Source organism: Ostrea edulis, chromosome 3, assembly GCF_947568905.1.
Source record: "Ostrea edulis chromosome 3, xbOstEdul1.1, whole genome shotgun sequence".
NCBI classification, from domain to species: Eukaryota; Metazoa; Mollusca; class Bivalvia; order Ostreida; family Ostreidae; genus Ostrea; species Ostrea edulis.
The window spans coordinates 78,402,644-78,427,319 of NC_079166.1; the positions used below are offsets into that span (position 1 = coordinate 78,402,644).

The 24,676-nt window shown below is 36.7% G+C and overlaps 1 protein-coding gene across 1 annotated transcript in view; it reads right to left on the reverse strand.

Moving 5' to 3' along the window:
• LOC125674514 (centrosomal protein of 290 kDa-like) overlaps positions 1 to 24,676 on the reverse strand; it is a 75,900-nt gene that overhangs the window by 28,812 nt on the left and 22,412 nt on the right. The window contains exons 25-38 of the mRNA XM_056159099.1: positions 24,055 to 24,228; positions 19,599 to 19,710; positions 19,065 to 19,264; positions 18,292 to 18,352; positions 15,526 to 15,756; positions 13,581 to 13,783; positions 13,153 to 13,266; positions 9,668 to 9,862; positions 7,919 to 7,999; positions 6,517 to 6,624; positions 5,600 to 5,734; positions 4,400 to 4,630; positions 3,197 to 3,418; positions 375 to 529 (exon numbers count right to left, since the gene is read on the reverse strand). Of these exons, the coding sequence (XP_056015074.1) occupies positions 375 to 529; positions 3,197 to 3,418; positions 4,400 to 4,630; positions 5,600 to 5,734; positions 6,517 to 6,624; positions 7,919 to 7,999; positions 9,668 to 9,862; positions 13,153 to 13,266; positions 13,581 to 13,783; positions 15,526 to 15,756; positions 18,292 to 18,352; positions 19,065 to 19,264; positions 19,599 to 19,710; positions 24,055 to 24,228 (2,222 nt within the window). The remainder of the gene's footprint in view (positions 1 to 374; positions 530 to 3,196; positions 3,419 to 4,399; positions 4,631 to 5,599; positions 5,735 to 6,516; positions 6,625 to 7,918; positions 8,000 to 9,667; positions 9,863 to 13,152; positions 13,267 to 13,580; positions 13,784 to 15,525; positions 15,757 to 18,291; positions 18,353 to 19,064; positions 19,265 to 19,598; positions 19,711 to 24,054; positions 24,229 to 24,676) is intronic.

The following is a 24,676-nucleotide window of genomic DNA, read 5'->3' on the forward strand; positions in this document are numbered from 1 at the left end:
ACATATCTTACCGACTGCCTTTAATAAAAACTTGCATAATTTTAAGCATTCATGTAGGATACACTGTGACCTGGAACAACTATGTCACACACAAGTGGCGTGAGAAACTGCAGAGCTTACATATTTGCGTTCAATGTACTGTCCGCATTTCAGTTTAACAGCTGGACATTTACGTTTTCGAGGAGAGTTTTCAGCTATGGTACTGAGGAGTCCACCGCTTTGAAACCAAAGTAAACTTGAGAAGGGAAATAACTCATCCATAAACCGTGACTACCACTGTTGGTGTATGGGATATACGTGGTCTTCACATGATCGATGTAAACCAATGATAATACTAAAAATTTGCAGGCAGTAAGATACGATGTAACACCCACCTGTCTTTGTGCACAGAGAACTGTCTAGACTCCTGTTGTAGTTTGGCTCTAAGGCTGACTATCTCCTCTTCTCTCTGTCGGATTTTCTCACTCATGGCCGCCATGGCGTTGTCCTGCTCCGTCAAATGATCTTCCAGTTCCTGGATCTTTGCAGCCTGGGAATGAAATAATTTGATTTTAAGGTATTGCAGTGCTGGGCTCACTAGTTAGATTTCTACTAACTATATAATTTTGTAATTTCCTTGCTTTGCTGGGTTTCTTTGCATAATTCTAATGTATATAAACAGTATGTAATATACAAAATCATTCATGAAAACCTCATTTTTATGTCAAGAAAACCACACAAATTTATGAAACAAGAAAGTTCTCACAAATGAAATGAAATTTACAGTATTTGCACAAGTGGAGGAATTGACAAATCGCTGGATCTGTTCCCTGATAAATAAAGCCTTAATACAGTTCATCTAGAATTACATAGGCAATTAAGCTACAGATACAGATCTGTATGGCTTGGGTCCTAAATTTGTTTTAAAAATATCAAAAATACGAATATTAAATTTATGGTGTATAAGCGCAATACAAATTTCATTTTTTCCATAATAATTAACAAACAAGTTCTATATATCTAAATAATTTCAGAAATGAAATTTGATTGGTTCATTTGATGTTATCAATGTTTATCATACTGTACTAAGATATCATCATGGTCTGCCATTTTAAAGCAATACAAGCTGTAACTGACAGCATTTTTTCAATTATCCAATTATGAATCAATGAACTCCTATCGGTATAACTGATATAATCCCCAAGATCTGAAGAAAAATTCAACAAAATAAACAAGGGAATATTGTTTGAGAGCATACATACAATGAGCGTTTCGTATAAACCGCCACTGCGTCGTATACATGGATACGGGAACGATGATTGCCGAACATAATCGGGTTGCTGAGACCGACATCATATAGAAAGATGGAAACTGATGCGAGTGACTACACATTTTGTTTGTTTAAAATATTACATCGTTTCACGAATGACAAAAAGTACTACATGTATATGTGTAAGAAAGCAATAATTACGCAAATGTGCAACTCAAATCAAATTTTGATAGTGAATTTTCTATAAAATTGGCATGTAAAATTGTTTAGAAATCTGACACGTGCTCAGTGCCTCTCTTTCGCTTTTTTCCGAACTGGTGACCTCCAAGGTCAATGCACATCAGAGATTACGAGCAGGAATTACTGACAGGATGACAATGATTCATGAATCGACATTTTCTGCTGATTTGACGGGTTTATTGCTTTAGATTCACTCTGATTCTATTAAGTTGTATGTATTTAATCAAAAATATGTTAAATATTTGTTCTTTTGTTTTTCAATTAATTTATCGTCAGTTACAGCTTAGGAATGACGTTACAATATGATTGGCTGCACTATTTCCATTTTGTTGCTATGGCAATTATATTGTTATGCACCATATAGAATTGATAATTTCTTTTGAATTATTTATCAAATAATATCAAATGCAGTATACTAAATTAAATCATGAGGAATGAAAGTAATTTCTACTCATTTTATACAATACAAAGTCATTGGAACAGTTTATACTCTTTCATAAACTGCTTCACAGTTTTTATACTTCGTAAGCTGCTTCAACTTACTTGATATTCAATTGCATAAAATTAGTGAAAATTACTTTCATTCCTTAATGTATTAGATATAAGTGTGAGTGATTCAGAGGGAGGCATGGAAGGAAATCAGAGGGAGGCATGGAAGGAAATCAGAGGGAGGCATGGAAGGAAATCAGAGGGAGGCATGGAGGGAAATTAGAGGGAGGTATAGAGGGAAATTAGAGGGAGGCATAGGAAATCAGAAGGAGGCATGGAGGGAAATTAGAGGGAGGCATGGAGGGAAATCAGAGGGAGGCATGGGGGAAATCAGAGGGAGGCATGGAGGGAAATCTGAGGAAAATCAGAGGGAAATCAGAGGGAGGCATGGAGGGAAATCAGGAAGGCATGGAGGGAAATCAGAGGGAGGCATGGGGGGAATCAGAGGGAAGCATGGAGGGAAAATAGAGGGAGGCATGGGGGGAATCAGAGGGAAGCATGGGAGGAAATCAGAGGGAGGCATGGGGGGAATCAGAGGGAGGCATGGGGAGAAATCAGAGGGAAGCATGGGAGGAAATCTGAGGGAGGCATGGGGAGAAATCAGAGGGAGGCATGGGGAGAAATCAGAGGGAGGCATGGGGGGGGGGGGGGGGGAATCAGAGGAAGACATGGAGGAAATCTACATGTCCGAGTGAGTGACCACCATGTACAACTGTTGCTGACCCTGAGAATTAAACTCAGGACGGAGCAGTGACAAGATGACCACTACTGTAAATGTATTACATTTGGCTGTGTATTCTATTTAGCGCCTATGGCGGAACACAGCTTCCGCTAAATCAAATACATCGCTAAATGCTATCCGTAAATCTAGATGTTTAAAGTAATTCAGGAATGCGCTAAATCAAATCTACGCTAACTTGTTGAAAAAACGATTTCCACCAAATATCGTACATGCCAAATATAATATGTTTACAGTATGTTACCTGGACTTAAAGCATTCATACGATCTATGAATTCCAAATGATATCTTAGCTTTATAAACAATATATACATAAAGTGTAGTTTCCAAAGAGTTCTAGTTCAGATACACGAGTTACATTTTATATTTAGCAGAAAAACCTCAACATGACCCAAAACAACAAATGATAAATCAACAGGACCCAAAACAACAAATGATCAATAAACAGGACCCCAAACAACAACTGATCAATCAATGACCTGTTTCTCTGTGGGTGGCTGTCTCAGCTGCTGTTTGGCCATCAGGTCCCGAGCAGCCTCCTTGAACTTGTTGAACGCGGCGTCCGTGTTCTGATGGATCTTGAGCTGCATGTTCTTGAGGTCCTGTTCGTGTCGTTTGTTCATCTCTTGCATGTCGTCACGAGCCTGTTTCAGTAGCTCCTGGTATTTGGCAATAGTCTCTTCCTTCTGTTGAATCCTGGCCTGAAAAAAAAACCCCACCCAAAACTTAAAACTATACATGCATGAGGTGTCATAAATCTAAAATCCCAGAGACAGGCAACATTACACGCACATCTGTATATCACAAATCTAAATCACTACTCTTTCCATTTCATCCATTATATATTGTACATTTCCCACCTTCATTTATCTAATATTTTGGAATCTGAATCCTCACAATATAAAATGAAGAACTGCATGCTATTTCCTAATTCCATTATACACTGCTAACTAGATTTTTATTCAACAAGGATTTAATCATGCATGCACATTAAACATCAAGGCTAAGCAAAATATGTTACTATACTGACATGCTGATGACGAGACCTGCATCCTAGATCTGTAAGGGCAGATCAAAAAGTTTACTGAAGGAGGAGTTGTGAGAGAAGAGTAGTGTGGCCTTACGAGAGAAAGCTGCATACCATCTTTAATCGTATTCAAACTCTCTTTCTCTCAATTCAATCAATTTGAAAAGTTGTGCAAACTTTTTTTTTTCTCTATTCATGCCAGACAGGGGGTGATATATTTTCATCTATTTAATTCGTAGAAAGAATCCAATTTGTATTTTAAGGTGTGATAAGTGAATGACTTTATAGTAAAACAAAACTTTCAGTAAATGATACATACAGCTATAAAACTTTTTCATATCATTCAATATGAACAGAATATAAAGAAATTCATTTTTTCATTCCCTCTTTTAGGAGTGAAGATTTGTAATAAATATAGATTTAAACAGCTTCATAATTGTAAAAATGTTAATATTGTACTTAAAAGATTATGCAAATTTTTAATGGTTATAAGGGAGAGGACGTGTCCTCCATGTTAACTGCATCCTATGTATTGTATTATATATTACGAATTACTTCTCTACAATACACATATTGTATTTATTTAAGAATAAATAATTGAATTCGTTGTTGTTGTACAACACCTGCTTCCTTCCTTGGGATCTGGGTGAGTTACCTGTAAACTGGATATGGTTGACTGAGCAATTTTTATGGAGTGTTCACTTTGGAAGTCTTTCTCTGCAGGTTTCTGGGACATGGCCGTATTGACCTTTGAGGTCGCCCGTAGGATGATCTCATCTCTCTCAGATGTGGCGGGCATTCTGAGTCTCAGCTCAGAGATGAGTTTATCTCGAGCTATCACAGTTCTCTCAGCTTCTTGCAGACCTTTTTCCAGTTGCTCATTCCTCTGTAAAATTTTGTAGCAAAGTAAATTTCCTTGTGTAACTAATTAAGTACCTATATGCTGTAATGACAGTATATAAGATATTGTGTAACTAATTAACTTTCTACATGCTGTAATGACAGTATATAAGATATTGTGTAACTAATTAACTACCTACATGCTGTAATGACAGTATATAAGATATTGTGTAACTAATTAACTTTCTACATGCTGTAATGACAGTATATAAGATATTGTGTAACTAATTAACTTTCTACATGCTGTAATGACAGTATATAAGATATTGTATCAATGTGCAGCAGATCACAGTAAGTTTTAAATTTCATCAAATTTTGAATAATTATTCACTGTACGTTGAATTTGCTGAATTTTTATTCCCACAAATATTGTATTGTTTATTGGCTTTAAGTCTTACGGCTCATCAGCATAATACATATTCAATTACAAAGTATAAAAAAAAAAGATGTATAAAATATAACGAAAATATAGTGAATTAATTTCTTGTTAAACAGTAGTCCTAAGTGTATGAAAATAAACATTCTGTGAGAAATTAAAGTGTATTTTTTTCACTTATATAAAAAAAGCACTGTAGCAACCACTAATGATATAAAATCCATCAATGATAAATGTTGCTTTAACAAATCATCAATAGTTGCGATGGCGCATCATTCAGGATATGAATTATTTCATCAGCGAACACAAATTCATTCGTCAATGCAACATTAATCATTAATGGAATTTACATCATCAATGGTTGCTACATGGCATTGTACTCATCAAATTAAATTTATAATTAACAGAATTTAATTTTTGTTTAATGGAATAAAAAAAAAACCCTACACCATGATTTATGTTTTTCTTATAAAAAGCATTACCTAAATCCAAAAATTAACAATGCATAATTATGCATTTTCAGAATCTAGTGAAAAATGATTTAGGACAATTCTAATACCCCATAATCTTGACCCCTACCTTTTTGAGTACTTTGTTTTCACCCTGTATGTCCAAGATGACCTTGACATTGCTTTTGATGGTTGTGATGGCCTGCTCCAATTGGTTAGCAACTGGAAGTTTGGAGTCTGGCAGTGAGCCAAGCGCCTGCTCAAACTGAAATATGTGGTAAGATGTTGTATAAATAATAAAATTCTATTGCTCAAACTGAAACGTATAAATAATAATAAAATTCTATCACGAAACATATAAATAATAATATAATTCTATCACGAAACATATAAATAATAATATAATCCTATCACTCAAACTGAAACGTATAAATAATAATATAATTCTATTGCTAGAACTGAAACGTATAAATAATGATATAATTCTATCACGAAACATATAAAAAATAATATAATTCTATCACTCAACTGAAACATATAAATAATAGTAAAATTCTATTGATCAAACTAAAACTTGCAGTAAAGTGTATAAATAATAATATAGTTCTGTCATACACAACATACTTTGAAGCAATCTTAGATAAGATATTCTTTTTGCCTGCAGTTTTGAATGACTGTGCACAGTATTTCATCAATTTAATGATACGCTTTCAATTAAATAATCTTTCCCCCCATAAAATGCCAGCACTGTTATTTATTTGAATGAGATTTGTTTCTATGGCAATTCATTCTATAAAGATAGAATTACAATTTTGAGGAATATCAAATCTCTTTATTTTTTTCTTTGCATACTGTGAGACTGAATTCAGTGCTGACTGACCTCAGCTGCTGCCTCAGAAATCTGCTGGCCTGTCTCTCCTTTCCCAATACTGTACAGGATATTTCTGTATATCACAAATCTTGCTTACCTCTAAATATTGAGTCAGGAACCTGCTCATCAGGGCTCTGCTACGTAACGTTCTAACACACGAGGCATCGTTAACTCACCTTGGATGCTGCCCCAGCAATCTGCTGCGCCTGATCCTCCATTCTCTGCAGCGTACGCTCCAGCTCTACTTCTCTATGCTCCCATCTCAGCTGCTTCTCTTCACAATCCTAAAAGTATTACAATCAATTCTCATCACATGAATATTGAAATCATCTCAGCTGCTTCTCTTCACAATCCTAAAAGTATTACAATCAATTCTCATCACATGAATATTGAAATCATCTCAGCTGCTTCTCTTCACAATCCTAAAAGTATTACAATCAATTCTCATCACATGAATATTGAAATCATCTCAGCTGCTTCTCTTCACAATCCTAAAAGTATTACAATCAATTCTCATCACATGAATATTGAAATCATCTCAGCTGCTTCTCTTCACAATCCTAATAGTATTACAACCAATTTTCATCATATGAATATTGAAATCTTTTTTTTTTTTTTTTAACAATTATCATTTCTTTCTTGTAGCAGTGAAATTGTTTCATTACAGAATCAGTACACTGTACAACATACACATTCTGACTAAGCCAGACCTCTACATCATGCTATAACTGTACACCACACACAATCTGACTAAGCCAGACCTCTACATCATGCTATAACTGTACATCACACACAATCTGACTAAGCCAGACCTCTACATCATGCTATCACTGTACATCACACACAATCTGACTAAGCCAGACCTCTACATCATGCTATAACTGTACATCACACACAATCTGACTAAGCCAGACCTCTACATCATGCTATCACTGTACACCACACACAATCTGACTAAGCCAGACCTCTACATCATGCTATCACTGTACATCACACACAATCTGACTAAGCCAGACCTCTACATCATGCTATCACAGAAAAGACATCCTTTGTGCAATAGCATAATAAAGAGGTTTGGCTTTGGTCAGATAGTATCACATTTATATATTGATGTAATGTACATGTACACAGATAGTATCACATTTATATATTGATGTAATGTACATGTACACAGATAGTATCACATTTATATATTGATGTAATGTACATGTACACACAAAGTGATTCAATCATAACACAAAACGTTCTGGAAAGAAAATCTGCTTCAAAAAAGTATAGGAGAGGAAATACTGAAACGTGATGTACATTTCGAGATAACACTTCGGATTACACAAGGTCTGCAATAGATAAAACTTTCTGTTCCTTTTGAGTTGATGACTCCTCATTAGTGTTTCCAGGTAAACAAGTACATACCAGTGTTAGCATATAATCTCATTTACAACTGTTTGTTTATAATGACACAGCTTCCTTCTGTGGGGCCTCTTCCTACCTTGGTAATCCGGACACTGCTTCCTACCTTGGTAATCCGGACACTCTCTGATCCCTACCTTGGTAATCCGGACACTCTCTGATCCCTACCTTGGTAATCCGGACACTCTCTGCTTCCATGTCTGCTATAGTGGCCTCATTGTTCCGGATGACTCCCTCCAAATACTTTATCTGTTACACAAAACAAAACACAACACATACATGTAGCTCATTCAAACAAAATACAGCTCACTGAATACAAAATACAGCTCACTGAATACAAAATAAATCTCATTTACTATGAAATATAAATGTAAATCTATATATATATATATATATATATATATATATATATATATATATATGAACAAAATAATATGTTTTATAGCGTGAGCAAAAACGTTTTGGCATTAGTATCTGTATCCCAAACAGGACAAAAACAACCCGAAGTAATGTTACCACGTGGACGGAGCTGTATCAAAGCATCCTAATTTTGGACATTTGATCCGCCTATATATGGAACGCGGGAAATATAACACAATTGATGTAAACAGTACATTGTGACGTCATATTCAGCATCGTTATTTAGCAAATTTACAAACATAGCGTTTGAACCACAACAAAAAACATGGTGTTAATCGTGGAGTGATTATATATGATTAAGAAAATAAGATTTACATGCTTTTACGGATTTTATGTAACAATACTAACATCTCAGAACGACGTGAACTAGGGTAGACGAGATTCAAAATGGAGGAATACATGTCCACGTGCTAATATTTGAATCGACGCGATTGGTACCAAACTTTTCAAGTTCCATAGGTATGGTTTAATTTTTCATTATATTCCTATATTTTCCTTTTAAACATGTATATATATACGTGTTACCTATAGGGAGAGCTCCGCTCTAACGGCCCTTTGGGCCGTGAGAGGGCTTCGCCCTGTATTAACCCATTGAATATTAATCTGTTAAAACAATACCACTTTCCTACAGTGACACCGATATAAATTGAAAATTTATTCAGACATCCCAAGCTCTGCATTATGTTGTGGGGATTTATTCAGACATCCCTAGCTCTGCATTATGTTGTGGGAATTTATTCAGACATCCCAAGCTCTGCATTATGTTGTGGGAATTTATTCAGACATCCCAAGCTCTGCATTATGTTGTGGGAATTTATTCAGACATTCCAAGCTCTGCATTATGTTGTGGGAATTTATTCAGACATCCCAAGCTCTGCATTATGTTGTGGGGATTTTATTTATCCAGACATCCCAAGCTCTGCATTATGTTGTGGGGATTTTATTCTTTACATTTCAAAATGTAAAATTCCAACTTTTTATAGCAGGTCTCTTGGATTTTATGAAATAATGGGAAATAATTTTAGCATTTTTTTTCTTGTTCAAAGTTATGCAATTTTTTTTTGTATAGAACTAAAAAAAAAACCTAGCAATCCAGTACTATTTATTACAAAACCCAAGATCCACCCCTCACCTGTCCCTGTAATTCTATTACAAAACCCGAGATCCTCCCCTCTACTGTCCCTGTATTTTTATTACAAAATCTGAAATCCATCCTTACCTGTCCTTGTAATGTTTATAACAAACTCTGAGATCCACCCCCCCACCAACCTGTCTTGTAATTTTTACAACAAAACCTGAGATCCTCCCTCATCCATCCCTGTAATTTACAATGTATATAATAAAACCCGAGATCCACCTCTCACCTGTCCCTATAATTTTAATAAGAAAACCCAAGATCCATCCCTTACCAATTCCTGTAATTTTATTACAAATCCTTAGATCCACCCCTAACTTGTTACTGTAATTTTATGACAAAACCTGAGATCCACCCCTCACCTGTCCCTGTAATTTACTGTTGAGCCGCCTCTGTTTCAGTTCCTCTAGTCTGATGGTGTCCATCTTGCCGTGCCATTCTGCCACTTTGGCCGCACCGCGCCCGTCCTTTAAGGTGGCGATAAGTTCCTGGAGGCTGCGGTTCTTCAGATTCAGCTCAGCTAGTTTGTCTTCTTCCTGGTCACGGTGTTCTCGAGCCTTAAACAAAATAAATATCTCATTTTGATCTTTTTCTATAAAAATAAAAGATTTTTGTATCAGCAACACTTTGCATAAGAATTAAACTATAAAGGTCTGTGAAAAAGAACCTACTGTTACATTACAATAGTAATTTTCATTTTCATAAGCACGGCAATTTCAGAACACTTCTGGTCAAAATATCAAAGTTTGTTGATTCTTGTACAGTATATAAAAAATTCTTTGATATAAATCTAAATTCTCTTTCATATATAAATGTAGTATACATGTACATACTTTATTACAAATTTAAAACATCTCTAAACAAAATATTTCCAATGATCCATTAAAGGACACATCTCCTATTTTCAAAGAATATAAAATTACATGTATATGCATTTTGTCTTCCTTATACTTATAGTAATTGATTCTAATAGTTCGTTCACCGAAATATTGCGATAATTAACCACAATACAGACTTAAATCCAAGCCCCGATTTCAAAAAGTCTAGTTAATTAGTTTGGTAGTCACGTGGTACAGTGACGTCATATGCGACCTTCCTCGATCAATTCATTGTGAAAGTAGTGTTACATGTATATATGTATTTTTAAAAACTCTGGTTTTAGGAGCCTAATTTATTCACCATGGACAACATTTATCTTGACGTCGACAAATTTCCATAGTCTTATATGTTTTAGCCACCAGTGCATACAAATAGCACCCCAAATGTAGTGAGGAAAGTGAGTAATTACAGAGTATATAATGTTTACATGGGGTCGCTGTCTATATGGTAACATTATTCCTTTAAACATCTGTAATTAGCATTGTTAACTTTGGTTTTTTTTTTTTAATAAACAGTGCAATTATCATTAAATTAATTTTTGGATTAGATAAATTATGACATGATATATCATTGACATCTACTGACCTAGGCCTAGACCTACCGTCACGGACTCAAATTTTTCAAAATAAAAATGATCCAATATATAGTGGAAATCACAATACTTTATTTCAATCGAGCAATTTCATTTATCATTATTTTTTTAATCTACACGTTGTTAGGAAGTGGGAGCACGGCGTTTATAACTTATAAATATGTACTGCATGTATTGTTGTTACATGTTCATTGAAAAAAAATGAAAGCATTACATTTCAATTAAAAGTTAGGAAATACACTGGACGTACAATATTTCATCATTTATAATTGAAAGTTCAATTATTTTTCATCTTTAAAATTTTTGTAAACCTACCATTGGTAGAAACTGGGAGCACAAGTTAAGCCTATATGTTATTACAGGGTGAAGGTCATTTGATGCGAGTATATTGAATTTGAAGACCAGAATGGAATGCATATCCTGTAGGCCTACATGTATCAGTGCTTAGCTTTGATAGAACCATTATTTCACAGTTTATCTAGGTCTCTGTCCAAATGGTTTTTTGAAAAAGTACAGGGACAAATGTGACTGGTTTTTTTTATGGCAAAGTCCTTGTACCGACAAAAAAATATCCACATCTTTTCCCTCATACCTTCCTTCGAAAATTGAAAAAAACTCAGTCTAAATCCTTTCTAATGACAGCTAGTACACCCTTAAATGGCTCAAAACACCCTAATGCAGTGTTATTTATAATTATTTACAATTCTTATAATTGGCTCTTTTGTCCATTAAATCTAATCTGTTTATGAAATGGCTAACAACTGTTTTAAAACCTTCTCACTTGAGGTCGCATATGACGTCACACATAATGGCACGTGAAATATTGAAGTAAATATGCACATTGCAAGATTTGAATTTCATCGCTTTCAAACTTGAAAACTAAGTAAACTGTTTCATTTAAAACACGTGTAAAGTAGTTTTAGGCACGAAATGAATTAATTTTGCTGAAAAAATTTAAAAAGTTAGAAACAAGCGATGTGCCCTTTAAGTGGATCCAAAAGTTAGCCATCTTAACTCTCCACACCTTTTGAGCTCCCATTCCAGTTTTTCCACTTTTTGTTTGTCCTGCTTAAGTTACCCCTCCCCCTTACTTTCCACACCTGTTTGAGCCCCTGTTCTAGTGTTCATACATGCCAACTTTCCCGATTTGTGCGGGATTCTCCCGATTTGAAGCAGTTGAAAAGGCAAATCCCGATATCCCGATCGGGATTGCAAAAATACCCTGAAATCCCGATTTTCTAAAAATATCTCCCATTTTACGACAACAAACCCCCATTTCCAACCGGAATTTGAAATCCCGCGTCATTTCTGAACTGGCCAATCAGAAATCAGGACAATAGTCAGCCATTGCTGTTTACCTGTGTCGTATGGTATCGGGGTGATGTAATTTACCTGGTCTGCCTGTGTCGGGGTGCTTATTGGACAGTGGGAAGCATGTTTTGATAGTAATTAATTGGGAAGACGGATTTCAAATTGACATATCCTTTATACAAATGTGAATGACAATGATAATAGTGTCACCATGCACCACCAAACAATCGGACATTCCGATTTTTTGTCTCTCGCTGACAGCATCCAAAATATGCAATAAGGTACGTAAAATATATGTTTTTCCAACTATAATAATATAGGCTATCCGAATCTATCTGTCTATAGCGATGTATTACATAGTCTATATAGTGTAGTAATCAATAGACTTTGTGATGCGTAATTCGCACAAATCTGTACTGAATTTTATATTAGCAAGTAGCCTTAATTTACAAGTAAAAACGTATATTTTGATGTGTTTTTTTCCTGGTAATTATTTCAGATGTCCTGGGTGCAAAGGTTTTGTTCGCAAACTTCATTGCAGGGCAGATTACTCCTTTTCTGGTTGCAATGCAGATTGTTCCACCAGACTCTGCAAGCCCATGTTTACAGACAAGCAAGATCGCCTTTGTAGTCGTACCTAAATGCATGTGCTTCAATTTAAATTTTGATATATAGACCAGCCAATGTGTATATGGTGTAAAAGGATGCAACTTTAAGTATTATTTGATATTTGTATGTGACTTGTTGGAGAGGATTTTTTGCTGAATAGATGATTTAATAAAATACTTATGTATATCTTTCAAAGTGTTTTTTTTTATAGTATTGTTCAAGTCAATGGTCAAACACACTTGATGTTGTGTTAATGTACGATACATGTATAATGATTAGATTGATATTTTATTTGAAAAGACAAATATTTATTTTCATGGTAAAATGTCGTGAATTTTGAGCGTTGAAAAAAGGTCGCCGCGCACAAAATCCCCCATGGGGATTTTCAAAAGTTGGCATGTATGAGTGTTTATTCTGCTGAAGTTAGCCCCCCCCCCCCTCCCTAACTCTCCACACCTGTTTGAGTTCCCGTTCCAGTTTCTGTTTGTCCTGCTGAAGTTGCATCATCTGTCTGGAGAACTTCTCCTGTCTGGATAATGGCACAGCCCCAGCAAACTGAATGCGCAGCTCCTGCAAAAACAAGCAATAAAAATGCAAGGATTTCAAGAAAGTAAATTTTCTTTGACAGTCTGCTGAACTAAGGATTTATTGCTTTCATTTTGTACGAAAGAACAAAAGTTTCAGAGATTCAAACCATTAGTTTGAAGCATATTCTATGATATGACAGTAATTTATGCATGTTTGACAACAAGCATTTGTAAGGTCAACCTTTCTATTTAAAAATGATCTAAATTGTAGATTCTAAGGTCTCCAACTGATTGTAGCATACCTACCTGAGGTGGTTGACCTTTCCCTGGGTCTCGGACCAGTTGTGGTACACCTACCTGTAGGTTCCTTTTGAGGTGGTTGACCTTTCCCTGGGCCTCGGATCGGTTGTGGTACAGAGTTTGGTCCTTGTCATCCAGTTTCTGCTCCAGACGGAGGACCAGCGCCTCCAGCTTGTTGACCTTTTTCTGACACTCCTCGAGGCGCCGCACGGCTGTCCCCTCGCTGACCTGAAGCTGCACAATGTGGCGATGTAACTTTCCTGTTAACAATCATACATCATAATCACTGTATGTGTATTATCAATTCATTAGTTACAAAACGTACATAGTCACTTATTTACCGGACATGGAATGATACTTGGTTAGTAAACTTCATACTGACTAGGCAAAGCTGAATTGGGTGTGAAATTCACTTACCAAGTATCATCTTGTAATCATTCAATGAATAACTTTGTATTGAATTTACCCCATCAATGGCCACACAGGGAATTAAAATTTTATTGAACATGTAACAAACAAAAAAAATCCCCAAAAAACCCACGTTTTTTGTGTACATCACAATGATAATTCAAAATACCATTATAGTGCTGACTATGTATTTAATTTCTAGTGACAGGGTACAAGTATTCTCCTGATGTCATTAGTAGGTGCTGACGTCATTAGTAGGTGTTGATGTCATTAGTAGGTGCTGACGTCATTAGTAGGTGCTGATGTCATTAGTAGGTGCTGACGTCATTAGTAGGTGCTGACGGTATTAGTAGGTGCTGACGTCATTAGTAGGTGCTGACGGTATTTCTAGTGACAGGGTATATTTGATACTCTGCCTTCATGTGACTGATGTAAACCAATCATTAGCCAGCATTTTATCAAGAAACTATCAGAGGAGGGGTAAAAATGTTTAAAAGTTATTCAAAATGATTGTGGAAGTAATTATAAATGTTCCCGAACAGAAAAGTGACACATCAATAACACAATGTTTGTGATGAAATGATGGTTAGATTGACTTCAGGTAAAGAGCTGTGTCAAGGGGAAAACTCGGGCTTAAAAACATGGGTCTTTTCTTCAAATTCATCTTTGTTAGAAAGTTTCAGATCTATATGCAACATCTATGTTATAACTTTAATCTAATGTTGGCTGGAAATTAAATGCACAATATTAGTGCTCGTACCAGTTGAAATTGATATGGCCAATAGACATATAATAGAATCAGACGTGAGCAGACATTGAGACAAGCAAACAGTAGAGGCCTCCATCAATATACCCCCCCCCCCCACTTCTAAACCGTAGAGGCCTACATCAATATATCCCCACCCCACTTCTAAACAGTAGAAGCCTACATCAATATACCACCACCACTTCTAAACAGTAGAGGCCTACATCAATATACCCCCCCCCCCCACCACCACTTCTAAACAGTAGAGGGCTACATCAATATACCCCCCCCCCCCACCACCACCACTTCTATACAGTAGAGACCTACATCAATATATCCCCACTGCTTCTAAACAGTACAGGCCTACAGCAATATACCACCACCACTTCTAAACAGTAGAGGCCTACATCAATATATCCCCACCCCACTTCTAAACAGTAGAGGCCTACATCAATATATCCCCACTGCTTCTATACAGTAGAGACCTACATCAATATATCCCCACTGCTTCTAAACAGTACAGGCCTACAGCAATATACCACCACCACTTCTAAACAGTAGAGGCCTACATCAATATACCCCCCCCCCCCCACCACTTCTAAACAGTAGAGGCCTACATCAATATACCCCCCCCCCACCACTTCTAAACAGTAGAGACCTACATCAATATATCCCCACTGCTTCTAAACAGTAGAGGCCTACATCAATATACCACCACCACTTCTAAACAGTAGAGGCCTACACCAATATATCCCAACCCCACTTCTAAACAGTAGAGGCCTACATCAATATATCCCCACCACTTCTAAGTTGAGATACCCTCTCGCTACACCTTTACAGTCTCCTCACCAATAATGGTTTTTTCATCACTTTGTATCTGGAAGTCCAGTAGCTGTTGACGGAGCGAGGCGTTCTCTTTCTCCCGAGACAGCTGTACCATCTCCAGGGTTTTCACCTGCGATGTGGCCACTTCAGAGATTTCCTTCAGCTTCGAGATTTCGTTTCTGTTGCCTACTGCCGTCTCCTCGAGTTCTATGATTTTCTTCCTGTCTGACTCTGATATCTCCTTGGTGACAGAATCTGTCAATCAAATGGTGGAAAAATGTAAATTACTTTAAAATAACATCTTTCTTACATGTACATTAGCCCCCCACCCAACCCCACCCCACCCACCCTTTTATTAGTGTAACTCCTAGATATTGGAAATACAGTGGAGTCTTGTTAATCCGGACGCTTTGGTTCCCAGCAAAATCGTCCGGATAAATGAAGCGTCCGGAAAATTGAATCGCATATTTTCTATCTTTACACAAGTAACCAATATATGCCTACTTTATTGATGCATAGTGAATTAAACACATTCTATAATTGGATTTGACCATTTGCATTAGTAAATAAATTATGATAATGTTAACATTTACATGTATTTCAAAGTACTAAAATTTAATGTACGTGTTCAGTGTATTTGCCTGTGCTTACATTGTGCATATATATGAGCCCTACAAATAAATATACAAAACTGTGTACCGTATGCACTAAAACAAATAATGAAGCACTTTATGAAACTATAAGTAAATAAATCATTAGTATCTAACATAATCATTTAAACTTCAAAGATTTCATCAAACTTTTACTTCTTAAAGAGGCCGGTAATTTCCACCTGTCACGATTCAAGGGTTCGGCGGTCTGTTAAAACAATCTTAATCGTTCAAAGTTGATATAAGAATTTCGTGATTATCATGTCAGTTGACAACATTCTTTAACCAAATTTCAATCTGCCAGAGTTTATATTTCTTATTCTATAATTATCCAAGACAGTATCGATAGAACAAACTCATTTAAGCTCGTAATATCAAGACCTACTACTGCTTTGATCTAGTCACGCGCACCTATTATTTTCATGATGCAATAATAACGGAACAAAACTCGGGTGAAACTAACATTACGGGTACATACAAAATTTAATTGTCATTTTCCTTAAAATGGTAATTTTCTCACTTCTACCCAGAGTTTAAAAATTCGAAAGCAATAAAGCTCTTATACAACATCGTAACAAGAATCAATCGTACACAGGTACATTCTACATGCGTGGCATTCTAAACATTAGAAACTTACTACATGTACATGTGCTTGAAAATTCATGTATATTTCACGCCAATCAACAGTATAAAATCCAGAATCTAGAAGTATAATCTACACTGTTTAGATTTACATCAGCCGATAATCAATTTACGAATCTTTACGGCATGATGTTTAATTTATTAATTCTATTAGGCTATTGATCAAGACTATAAAATAATATGCTACAGATTTATTTACAAAATTCAACACTACACACAATAAAACTCTTATGAGCGAAAATTGGCAATACAATGTCTCGATCGGCACGTGCTATCTAATTGACATATCATCGCACACCACCTAATTAAAGGGAGGTGTTGACAGGGTACAGGTAATCGCTTCAATTAGACAGTTTGGCTTGTTTTCTTTATAATTTACGCCTTGCTAAAATTGTCCGACACAGACCTTCCCTCAACAAAATTACCGTCCGGATTAACGGTACAATTTTCAATGCATTATAACGTTTTGTAGTAAAAAATGACCGTCCGGATCCGGAACGCGAATTTCCGGATTAATGACGCAAAATAATGTATAAAAATTCCGTTCCCTAGAAAAATCGTCTGGAAGGTGAAGCGTCGGGATTAATGGCGTCGGGATTACCGAGGCTCCACTGTATTCACATATTCCCCAGCAATCTCTCACAAAGACAAGGGGCACTTGGACTGTGCCTGATTAGAACAAATCCTGATTCTAGTTTAAAATCCTGACTTGGGTTTTAAAATCTAGATACCCAATCTTAGAAAGCTACCATTAAACATCTGACGCAGTCTTACAAAGCTATCAATAAACATTTTACAGTCTTACAAAGCTACCAATAAACATCTGACAGTCTTACAAAGCTATCAATAAACATTTTACACAGTCTTACAAAGCTACCATTAAACATCTGACGCAGTCTTATAAAGCTATCAATAAACATCTGACACAGTCTTACAAAGCTACCATTAAACATCTGAAGTGTAATATGGTACTGAAGCATCAAGTGCAGTGTTTGAAAATAGAAATATTATACTTTGGTGGAACAAACAAAAAAAGACAAAAAATCTCCCTCTACTTATAACTCAGTCTAAACAAATTATTTTCCTGCTATCTTGATTTTAAGTGAAATCCCTCTGGAGCTAAAGTTGCAGTTTACAGATTCCAGATTCATTTCAAAACTTCTGTAGACGTACAATTAAACATTGCAGACTAAAATTCCTGACTTGGATTTACTGAAATGAAACTCAACATAGACCTAGTAAACATGTCTGCTGCCTTAGGAAAAACACAGAACTCCATTTAAAGCTTGACAAATCACATTTTATGTAAAGCCCTCTATTTCACAGCATCACATTCCTTGTTGCCAGTGATCAGTTTTATTGACTTGGGCCACAAGAGAGAAAACCCAGAAAGAATTTTACTCTGAAATGCAGGATGCCAATGTTGGTAGGTAGGAAAGTATGGAGGAACTGACACTAGTTCTGTGTAATGTATAGATATGCATCAAAATGTACATACTGGCCAGCTCATCTCTCAGTTCTCTCTCAATTTTCTGCAGCTCGAGATTTGACTTTGTGATCTACAACCAAAAAAACAAAAATCATAAGCAACATGTCTGAGTACAATTTAGGTTTATAATGAAGGTGAGAATAAGAAGTAACTATTTCAGAATCTGCAGATTTGCCAGATTCAAATTCATGGTGTTAAACTTTGGCACTCTAGAAAATGACTTTACAATATGTCTTGTAAGATACGGAGGTTAGAAATTGACTTTACAATACGTCTTGTAAGATACGGAGGTTAATTTTACAACCAGTGCAACAGTATATAACACTGTTCTGAGAATTCAAATTCTCTGTTACATTTCCTCACAGCAAATTCTTACAATATACCATATCTAATTTCTATTAACATTATAATTAGCATTATAATCAATGTAAAGATCAAAACATAGCTAAAACACATCGATAACAAATGTATAAACTTTGCTTTTATTTTAACCATTAAGATGTTGGTTGCTGTTCTTACAATTTGGCTACTGTAGACTCCTATATATGCGCAGTGAATTTATTATCATGTAATTTCATGAGAAGCATCACTTGCGAAGTAAAATTACTCGCTTTTATATCTATATAGCTGAAATACGGGAAAAAACTCTTGATCAACAGACCACGCATGAATTCATCTTCTTGCGATTCAACATCTATGAGTCATTTGATGAAATTACGTAATAACGTAAAATAATGTACAGTAAAGGACAGTTTTGAAATTTATATGAGACGTTGTCTCACCTCTGAAAATTTCTCCTCCAAGTCCTTGTTCCTGTTCTCCAGATCTTGTAATATAGATTTCTGTTGTTCGTACATTCTCACGGCATGTTCAGCTCGCTGACGTTCGTTTAATTCCTTCATTTCTAGTGTCGTGATTTTCTTTGACACGCTGATGACATCCGTGTCAGTCAAGATCTTGATCTCTGTTCCTTCTGTTATGCCTACGTATATATGTGAAAATTATACTATCATACACACTTATGTGTACATGTATGTGAATTGTACATTAGTGTGTACACCTATGTATAGTACACTAGTATATACATCTACATATAGGTCAGTTGTACACTAATACATGTATATAAACCTACATATATGTGAAATGTACACATACAAAAAAAACCCCACACATTTAAAGTGAATCAGAATTGTTTGTTCCTAATACTTTGCTGTGTGTTTTCTTGTTACATGTCATTTGTATGCTAATATATTACACCTACATACATGTATATTGTAAACTAGGAGAGAGAGAGAGAGAGAGAGAGAGAGAGGCACCTCTCTTATGGAGGTCCTCCACTGCTGCCTCCAGAGCGTGAAGTTTTTCCTTCTCCAGACCCAGAGTTTTCTTCATAACTTCATTGTCCTCTGTCAGCCGCTTCACCTCGTTCTGGAAGACAAAAAAACCTCAATGTAGCCATGTTATAATGTCTCCGATGTCTGAAGATAAAAAACTCAATGTAGCCATATTATAATGTCTGATGTGTGAAGACAAAAAACTCAATGTAGCCATGTTATAATGTCTCTGATGTGTGAAGACTCCTGTACAGTCCATCACTCGTATTTCTGGTATTCATTTAAGAAATGAACAGCACCTTTGAGCTGTTCATGGTCAGTATGAATGGATTTAGATTTGCCTCAAATCCAAATCCGTTCATATTGACCATGAACAGCTTAAAAGTGCTGTTCATTTCTTGTAGTTATATTCATTTATTAAAACAACTTTTGTTTACATTGCTTTTATTTTGTTGCATAAAACGAACTCCTAGCCTCTGTCATAATCGCATAGTGACGTACATCAATCAACACATATACATGACGTCACACTTCGTCTCACTCTGCCTTTTATCAACATGCACGGTGCACTGTATTTTGGAGCTAGGAGATCGCAAGAATGGGATGATAATCCACGGAAGTTCGTAATCTTAATCGAAGTGTGACTTGTGAGATCTTTGTAACATTTGTTGTATTTTTTCAAACCACTATGCTCTCTCAGTTGCGTGTTTTAAGCTAGTTCATAATCCGTTTATAGTCAATATGGACGGATTGTGTCGCGTGCTGAAATTGGTTGGTTCATAGAGGAAAATGCGATTTGAATATAAATATAAGTATCTATAGTTATCATTTTGCTTCAGTATCTGATCTGACACACAAATAAGGAAGTATTATTTTTGTAAGACAAGATTTGTAATCTTGTAGCAGCCATTTTCATTGAAATGATGAAATATCACTGGAAAATTTATAGAGGATTATAAATTCTTCTATGCGAATTTAAAGAAGTCATTCTTTTGCTGTGCATAATTTCAAACCTTGTAGAACAAAACATATTTTCCCTTTCATTCTCAAGGCAGAAATCATCCCAGTTTTGAAGATAATGTTGATAATACAGTGAAACTTCTCTGAACCAGGCAGTTCTCGGATCGAAAAAAAAAAAACCCGGCCGGTTTAGAGGGGTGGCCGGTTTACCGAGAATTAAGCATTTAGAGATATTTTGTCTCAATATTCACAAAGTAGGTACTGTTGTTCACTTTGTTCTGGTGATCTATGATCAATTATCAGTGGAGAACAAATTAGTCTGCTTGTACCTACAGGTAATTGTAAATTATAAGAAATATTCTTGCCGAAATCATCTAATTTTAAACTAGAAGTCTATAACAGGATACATAAAAAAAACACCACAGAGGCCTATTTTTGGAATTCCTCTAACCTATAAAGACAAAATTTGTTTTGACTTTTTTTTAAAAACTAGTACGGTAATAAAATATATGAAATTGTTATTTGATTATTTCTTAAGAATTCTAAGTCTATGGAAACCAAGAAAATTGATTTATCTTTTGATAATTATCATCAACAGTCTTGGGTTTGTTCATTATTAACTACCACTTATATTATAGTACGATAGTATGGTGCAACAATGTGGTGTTTGATACTATATTCATTCAATATGTTCAAATCTGTGTATTACATTTTGTACAGAATTTGGAAGAGTCGCTTGGATTAGCCAAGTGTCACTTAACACCCTTGACAGCACAGGTAATTCATAGAAATTACAGAGACCACTTCTGTTTTCCACACCTCTGGTTGATAATTTCCCACCTGGTCAGTAGGTCAGTCATTTTGCACACCTGGCTGATCTCGATCACCCTCTGGCTAAAAATTTTTCATCTTCAAAAAGTGGCTGGTATTATAAGGGTAAATTACACATTTGTTAACAAATGTCCTTTAAAATATAGTCGGTGTCCGGTTTTCAAGGGTGGCCAGTTTTGTAAGAATTTCTTTGTAAGGAAATTGTTAAGATTTCTGCCAGGACTTTGAAAATCGCCTGATATTCAGGGAGAACCGGTTTTCTGAGGGGCCGGTTTGGAGAAGTTTCACTGTATTCTATTTAATTTCATTCTCCAAGCAGTAGGAATTGACAGCACCATGAAGGAAAAGCTTAGTAGTTTAAATTTTCCTATTCTTTTCTTGTACATACATGTATATGTGTATAGTGCAAGTATTGTATAACTTCATCAAAACAAATCACTTCATTGGGTAAACCTCACGTGTATTGGTTCTATTACATTAAAAGTCAAACAAATGTCATAGCTCCCCTAAACATCGCCCGTCATTCCTCTATTTCATTAACAGTCAAACAAATGTCATAGCTCCCCTAAACATCGCCGGATCATTCCTCTATTTCATTAACAGTCAAACAAATGTCAAATCTTCTCTAAACATCCCCGGATAATTCCTCTATTTCATTAACAGTTAAACAAATGTCATATCTCCCCTAAACATCCCCGGATCATTCCTCTATTTCATTAACAGTCAAACAAATGTCAAATCTTCTCTAAACATCCCCGGATAATTCCTCTATTTCATTAACAGTTAAACAAATGTCATATCTCCCCTAAACATCCCCGGATCATTCCTCTATTTCATTAACAGTCAAACAAATGTCATATCTCCCCTAAAAATTCCCGGATCATTCCTCTATTTCATTAACAGTCAAACAAATGTCATATCTCCCCTAAACATTCCCGGATCACTCCTCTATTTCATTAACTGTCAAACAAATGTCATAGCTTTTCTAAACATCCCCGGATCATTCCTCTATTTCATTAACAGTCAAACAAATGTCATATCTCCCCTAAACATTCCCGGATCATTCCTCTTTTTCCACAACAGTGTCTGTCTGACAAATGTGTGATTGGTGTTATCTCTGTCTACTTCCCTATCCTTCCATTAAACTCTCTGTTACATCCCTTCCTCCACTCCTTAATAGATTTAACTTGTCATACAGCTAGTCCTACAAGAGCCTCAGCCTTAAACCCCCTCCTCAATACATCTCCCCTCTAGTCCTACAAGAGCCTCAGCCTTAAACCCCCTCCTCAATACATCTCCCCTCTAGTCCTACAAGAGTCTCAGCCTTAAACCCCCTCCTCAATACATCTCCCCTCTAGTCCTATCAGAGCCTCGGCCTTAAACCCCCTCCTTAATACATCTCCCCTCTAGTCCTACAAGAGCCTCAGCCTTAAACCCCCTCCTCAATACATCTCCCCTCTAGTCCTATCAGAGCCTCGGCCTTAAACCCCCTCCTCAATACATCTCCCCTCTAGTCCTATCAGAGCCTCGGCCTTAAACCCCCTCCTCAATACATCTCCCCTCTAGTCCTACAAGAGCCTCAGCCTTAAACCCCCTCCTCAATACATCTCCCCTCTAGTCCTATCAGAGCCTCGGCCTTAAACCCCCTCCTCAATACATCTCCACTCTAGTCCTACAAGAGCCTCAGCCTTAAACCCCCTCCTCAATACATCTCCCCTCTAGTCCTACAAGAGCCTCGGCCTTAAACCCCCTCCTCAATACATCTCCCCTCTAGTCCTATCAGAGCCTCAGCCTTAAACCCCCTCCTTAATACATCTCCCCTCTAGTCCTATCAGAGCCTCGGCCTTAAACCCCCTCCTTAATACATCTCCCCTCTAGTCCTACAAGAGCCTCGGCCTTAAACCCCCTCCTCAATACATCTCCACTCTAGTCCTACAAGAGCCTCGGCCTTAAACCCCCTAATCAATACATCTCCCCTCTAGTCCTATCAGAGCCTCAGCCTTAAACCCCCTCCTTAATACATCTCCCCTCTAGTCCTATCAGAGCCTCGGCCTTAAACCCCCTCATGGTAGTACCTCCCTCCTCAATACATCTCCCCTCTAGTCCTACAAGAGCCTCGGCCTTAAACCCCCTCCTCAATACATCTCCCCTCTAGTCCTACAAGAGCCTCGGCCTTAAACCCCCTCCTCAATACATCTCCCCTCTAGTCCTACAAGAGCCTCGGCCTTAAACCCCCTCCTTAATACATCTCTCCTCTAGTCCTATCAGAGCCTCAGCCTTAAACCCCCTCCTCAATACATCTCCCCTCTAGTCCTATCAGAGCCTCGGCCTTAAACCCCCTCCTCAATACATCTCCCCTCTAGTCCTATCAGAGCCTCAGCCTTAAACCCCCTCCTCAATACATCTCCCCTCTAGTCCTATCAGAGCCTCAGCCTTAAACCCCCTCCTTAATACATCTCCCCTCTAGTCCTATCAGAGCCTCAGCCTTAAACCCCCTCCTCAATACATCTCCCCTCTAGTCCTATCAGAGCCTCGGCCTTAAACCCCTCATGGTAATATATATCCCCTCCAGTCCTATCAGAGCCTTGGCTTTAATCCTCCCCATGTACTCATGTACCCCCTCCTCAATACAGCTCCGCTGTCATACCTCTAGTCCTATGAGAGCCTCGGCCTTGGAGACTAATGTGTTCCCTTTCTCTAACGTGTCTCTGTATTTCTCTGTCAGGTCATGGTAGCGTTTGTTTATCAGTTCCAGGTCGGTGGCAGGTACAGAGTCCTCCAGAGCTTTCTGTAGTGAGGCAATCTTAAAGGTCGCCATATCCTACAACAGATTTATCATCATTAGAATGACATTCACATTTAAATTATCAGAACAGCAGTATGATAACAATACAATTACCAGACTGACAGCAAGTTAACATTAGAATTATCAGACTGACAGCAAGTTAACATTAGAATTATCAGACTGACAGCAAGTTAACATTAGAATTATCAGACTTAGAGCAAGTTAACATAAGAATTATCAGACTGAGAACAAGTTAAAATTAGAATTATCAAACTGGCAGCAAGTTAACATTAGAATTATCAGACTGACAGCAAGTTAATATTAGAATTATCAGATTGACAGCAACTTAACATTAAAATGATCAGAATAGTTAATTTAAGAATTATTAGAATGACAGTGAGTTAACATAAAAATTATCAAACGGCAGTGGGTTAATGTTAAAATCATTAGAAAGGTGGTGTGCTATCCTTAGAATGACATAGAC